Raw genomic sequence first — 5,924 nt, forward strand, 5'->3', positions numbered from 1 at the left:
CTTCTGGCTTAAGTAAGTGAAATTTGACAGAGATGATCTTATAGACTAAAATGTACCAATGTTGTAATATACGCAAAGTGAGGGATGACCACCCTACCATGCTGTATAACCCTTGTGTGGTGTTTGGGGTCTGTGGGACCCGTTTTCAATGTTTACTAAAAGAAAATGATGTGATTCATAATTTTTTCAACCTCAGACTCATTGGCCTTGGCTCATTTTCTATGAAGAACATATAAAAGAACACATTTTTCAATGACTGCACACTGTACATCCCCCTACACAATTATATTACATATGTGATGTTCGGGTCCTCTGGACTCCCGAGGGAGATAAATGTGTGGAAATTGTAGGTGCTGTGTACAGTACTTACACTCTGTCATCCTCTGACCTGGGCCTGCTGTAAGTGTGTGTGTGTGTGTGTGTGTGTGTGTGTGTGTGTGTGTGTGTGTGTGTGTGTGTGTGTGTGTGTGCGTGTGTGCGTGTGTGTGTGTGTGTGTGTTTTTGTTTCTATATGTGTGTGAGTTTTGTCTTTCTGCTCCTGCTGTTCCCGCATGAGGTTGTTACATTTCAAGCACCGACACCTGTCTGCTCCCACATTCTCGCACATTTTACCCTCTGTCTTGCGGGAACTAGTCTATATTTTCTCACTATATCCCAGCTGCAAATTGGCTGTGTGGCTCCTTATCGCAATCGATCAAGATGGCAAAAAGACTCTCTGCTCAGAGGGCTTTAGAAATGATTTTAGAAGAGAGAGAACTTTTGGAAGATGAAGATGAAGATGAAGAGGAAGAGTTTTCAGAATATTAGGATCACATTTCTGTCAATTCAGAGTCTGACAATGAGTATGAAGAAGAGGATGAGACTGTCCATCAGGCAGCTCAAAAACGAGCCCCTCAGCAGCCAGCAAGTGGAGAAATATGGATGTCAAAAGATGCAACACACACACAGTAAAACTCTGCCCCTCATGTGTTGTATAAGCTGGCATGAATAGGCTATGTGTTCAATGGGGTTCGTGTTGTGTAGACTGACATGAATTTTAATTAAGTTCAAAGAAATAAACATCAATAAAAACATTGTTTCATTTATATTTGTTCAAGATAAATGTTTTTTTCCACCCATATCTTCATTATAATTGATTTTTATTTTTATTACATTTTATCACAAAAAACAAATAGCACTTTTGTTCATAAATAATATCCTACAGAAGTAAATGGCAAATATTAACCATATGCTGTCTATATTGCTTGTAATTGGGATAAAGTAAACATCTGTTAAGTATTTTTAAATAAATTGTTATGGCTGTATTGATTTAAAAACCCAATAATGGGGTGGGTCCAACTGACCGGCGGACATTGGCTGAGTAACAAAAACATGAACACCACACAAGGGTTATGGTACAATGGTGGGGTGACGTACCTGTGACTGCTGCCATGAAGCTGTAAGGACATAGAAACAACACCAATCTCTTATCATTTGACACTGATAGGCATTTCCCTGAATTGCTTGTTTTGCCCGCAAGGGGAAAATAAAGTTTCTGTCTTTCAAGATAATCAAATATGCAGCATTTCAATGAGATTTTAAAGTCTAAACAGCAGACCGGAAGGTGCGGGCCTGAGCCCTGGGAGACTCTTTTAGTGATGGGCTGCTGTGGAGAAACTGCTCAGAGAGATGCTGGTACTCCAGCTGTTTATGCACTCCATAAATAAACTGAGAGCTTGGTGGACACTCTTTCAATATTAAAAGTTCTTTGTCCCAGAAATATCACAGCTCCGTTACAGGCAACATGAATGGGTATATAGGTACCATAAAGCATTAAATACAGATACTTTAGACGTTATTGTAATTATTTAATTTATTCCTTGATATTAAAATCTGTTTTTCGAAGGAGGCCAAGGTAGCACACCATTACAAGGTTACTGAAGTAAACGTATATACTTGTGTAAACTAAATAGAGGTCTATTTGTTTTTGGTGGCTTGGACTTAGCAGTCTTTAGAACGCACATTGTTAGTATTAAGAAATAAATACGAAATATGAAGCCAAGGACGTTTGAACATAGTCCCTCAGTCTTTCCATTTCTAAGTCATGCCTACCATCTAGTGTTTGGAAGAGGAAGTGACATGTGATCATTGAGAGATACATACTATCAATACACTGCATATAATTCTGTCATCTACCCACTGTGGAACTAAAACTAACTTGAGAAATGCTTTGGCAGTTTGGGGTGGAAGAGGAGGGCTAAAAGCAGTTAGACAGTTACTGCACCGGCACATCTGTGTTTAATCAGGGGGAGACCGACCTAGGCAGGACTCACTTGACCTTACATGAGACTGACACAGGGGATGCCAGTCTTAAAGTTAAACTGTCCCTTGGACAGTAACTTGTTTTTCCACGCTACTCCAGAACCTCGGGCATTTCATCTTTGCTGAGGGCGTGATGGCAGATCCTGCTAAGGTGGAAGGTTAGGGAACGTCCTGTCCGTAAAAACATGCCGAGGTTCAGTGCTTCAAGTTGTAGCCAGGCTTCCTCTTGGACTGCTTCATGATGAAGAGGCCGTGGCTCGGGTGGCTGGGATCAGCGATGATCTTGTTTGCCTTGGTTATACATCTCTTGGTGTATATGTCCTCCAAGTTAGGCAGCACTCCACCTGTGAGCCGTTGGGCCGACCGCACCACTCTCTGAAGCCGCCGTCGATCCTGATCGGAGCAGTTGCCATACCAGGTGGTGATGCAGCCGGTCATGATGCTCTCAATAGAGGGCTAACCACATATTATAGGCATTTTGTAAAAGGTTTTGCAGCCATTGCTCGCCCTTTGCACCAGCTCGCAGAGAAAGGGAGGCACTTCCAATGGAGTGAGGCCTGTAAGAGCGCTTTTAATGGTGACATTATTTTCAAGAAAGGAAGGTTCTTTGAACCTAGTTTGAGGATTGATTTGTTAATCTTGGATGAAGTGATCTTGTGTGCTCTTATTTTGAAATAAAGGCCCACTGAGTAGAGGGTTGAAACCAAGATCAGTGTTCATATGATTGGTTGAGTGTTGATGTTCATGTGATTGCAGTTACATGAGTTAGGTGTGCTGGGAACCCTCCCAGCATGCACTGGGGCAATAGAGCCATGGACATAAGTCTCATTTTATGTGTTCTTTTATTTTAACTTGTTCTACATTGTGCTCCACAATGTTTCCACACTGTCATCGCTGTTGAACAATTAGATATTACCAGTGAATATGGTTTGGCTACAAGTGATGTCAGTGCATGATTGGTGGAGGTTCCCCTTGAGTGTGCAGGAGACTTTACATTTTTAATAAGTTCATATATATCTATATATATCTATATAGATATATATAGATATATACACTCTTCTACCATTCTTACTACAATTTTCTTTATTACAGTAATATTTTACATAATGTGTGTATGCAACATAAATGTATTACATGTTTCTTTGTATGTAAAGTGTTCATTTTGTATTTCGTTTTTCAATTTTGTCATTATTATGATACTCAAGTGTTCTTATTTAATTTATTTTTTGATTTACAGATTCCATACCCTTCAAAATTCTTGTTGTTATTAATTTTTATTTTTTTATTTTTTGTAAACATTCACACCGATGGCTCAGCCTTCGGGAGCAATTTTGGGTTCAGTATCTTGCTCAAGGACACTTCAACATGCGGACCGGAGGAGCCGGGGATCGAACTACTAATCGTCACGATTAGTAGTTCGATCCTCTCTACCTCCTGAACCACAGCCGCCCGTACCTCTCACCCACTATGAGCCTTCACAGCTCACGTTAGGTGAGAGGTCATGATTCACACTCACACCTAGGCTGCATGTCTTTGGACTGTGGGAGGAAACCAGAGCACCCGGAGTCAACCCATGCAGACACGGAGAGAACATGCAAACTCCACACGGAAAGGCCTGCCTCCTGTGAGGTGACAGTGCTCACCACTGCACCACCGTGCCCATACAGTTAGAAATATAAATTATGTTTATCATATTCATAATCTATATTTCTAAAGTGGAGTTGTAGTTTGTAGGGATTGTAGTTTAGAAGCTAATGCCATAGAGGTCTAGAGCTATGTCTATACCTGCAGTGGCCATGGCAAGAGGAAGACCTACAATCAGTACAAGTTTAGCACAGCGGCGCAAGAAACTTCTGGTCCGAGACCCAGAAGCTGGAGACTCTGGGAGGCTCTCATCCCTCTGATCCCCAGATTTAGCGTCATAGAAGGTCTCATCGCTCTGATCCTCAGATGCAGTGTCATAGAAGCTCTCATCGCTCTGATTCTCAGATGCAGTGTCATAGAAGCTCTCATCGCTCTGATTCTCAGATGCAATGTCATAGAAGGTCTCCTTGCTCTGATCCTCAGATGCAGTGTCATAGAAGGTCTCCTTGCTCTGATCCTCAGATGCAGTGTCATAGAAGCTCTCCTCGCTCTGATTCTCAGGTGCAGTGTCATAGAAGCTCTCCTTGCTCTGATCCTCAGATGCAGTGTCATAGAAGCTCTCCTCGCTCTGATCCTCAGATGTAGCGTAAAAGAAGGTCTCAGTGCTCTGAATCTCAACTGTAGCGCCAAAGAAGGTCTCATCGCTCTGATCCCCAGGTGTCGTCTCAGAGAAGTTCTCATCTCTCTGCTGCTCAACGCCAGCTACTATCTCCACCCCCTGCCTCACCTTTTGCTGGCGTTTAAGTTCACAGACTGATTGCTTCAAATCGGTTGTTAGGGTGTGATATTCTTCTAACTGTTTCTTATAAATACCAATTTGCCTGGTTTGGATTGTTATGTGATTGTCCATTCGGTGCATGTGTTTCATTATCCACCTGCACTTGGTTCTGGAGATACTGAACAGTTGTCTTCAGCTTTCTCTTGTCCTCATTTTCTTTTGCTGTCAGAGACTCAAGTCGAGCCAGCTCATCGAAGGCGCTCCTGTTCTGCTCACTCAGAGAGGCTTCCTTTTTCTGAAGATCATGCAGTGCTTGATTCAACTCTTTTGTCAGCTTCTGTATTTCCTCATCTTTATCCCTGATGGTGGCGCTCATGTTCTGCTCACTCAGAGAGACTTCCTTTTTCTGAAGATCACGCAGTGCATTCCCCAACTCTTTTCCAATAGAGATCAGATTCTGTATTTTCTCTTTTTTATCCCTGATGAGTTCCTGACCTTTTCTTAACTGGTGCTGAAGATCACAGACTACTGCCAACAAACGTTCAGTCTCTTCTTGTTTCAGTGATTCAAGGTGGCCCACCTTCGCAATAAGGCTCCGGTTCTCATCAGCTGTGATTTTCTTGGTTTCTGCAGTTCTTTAACTTGTTCCCACAAATTCTCATTCTCTGTCTTTCTTGCGCCTATCTGAGATTCAAGCAGGGCCAGTTGATCAGTCAAGGTCTTATCGATGTTTTCGGTCTTTCTCTGCATCGTCTGGGTCAGTTGATCAAGTCTGACCACCTTCTTTTTGTCATGCTGAGCTGCATGATGCTTGGCGTTATATGCTTTCCTCAGGTCTTCAATCTCTGCTTGGTTTACCTTGTCCAGATGTTGAAGTCTGGCCACCTTAGCAGTCTCTGTCTCCAGCTCTCTTTTCTGGGTGTTATTTTTCTTTGTGATGTTGTCTAAGTCCACCTGAAGTGCCCTTATTAAGGAATCCAGCGTCCCCTTTTCCTTTATCTCCCTTTTCGTTTGTGTCCTTGCATCCATCAGTTGGTGTTGCAGATCTTGCACAAGTTGCAGGTGCCTGACACTTTCCTTCCTCATTTTTTCCAACTCCACTGTCAGCAACTGTTTCTCTAACTCCAGTTGGTTAGGTTGAGATTGGTGACAAAAGACTTTTGGAAGCTGTTTAAGCTCCTCTGACGCATGGAGGCGACGGGATTTCTCCATCTGTGGGCCTTTGCGGAAATTATTTGGATACATCGCTGTCCTCAAAACT

At 42.5% G+C, this 5,924-nt stretch overlaps 1 protein-coding gene across 1 annotated transcript; it reads right to left on the reverse strand.

The window, feature by feature from the left end:
- Window positions 1-3,593: 3,593 nt before the first annotated feature.
- On the reverse strand, window positions 3,594-4,816 carry LOC119484220. The gene is made up of 2 exons (XM_037762907.1): window positions 4,039-4,816; window positions 3,594-3,779 (listed from the first exon to the last, which is right to left on the reverse strand). The coding sequence occupies exon 1, from the start codon at window positions 4,811-4,813 to the stop codon at window positions 4,046-4,048; it is 768 nt and encodes a 255-aa protein (XP_037618835.1). The 5' UTR covers window positions 4,814-4,816; the 3' UTR covers window positions 3,594-3,779; window positions 4,039-4,045.
- Window positions 4,817-5,924: the final 1,108 nt, after the last annotated feature.

Source organism: Sebastes umbrosus, unplaced genomic scaffold (genome assembly GCF_015220745.1).
Source record: "Sebastes umbrosus isolate fSebUmb1 unplaced genomic scaffold, fSebUmb1.pri scaffold_10_arrow_ctg1, whole genome shotgun sequence".
Lineage (NCBI taxonomy): Eukaryota > Metazoa > Chordata > Actinopteri > Perciformes > Sebastidae > Sebastes > Sebastes umbrosus.

Bases quoted from the DNA above. Each gene is read 5' to 3' on its own strand.
- LOC119484220 (XM_037762907.1), bottom strand. From the start codon at position 4,813: ATGAAACACATGCACCGAATGGACAATCACATAACAATCCAAACCAGG.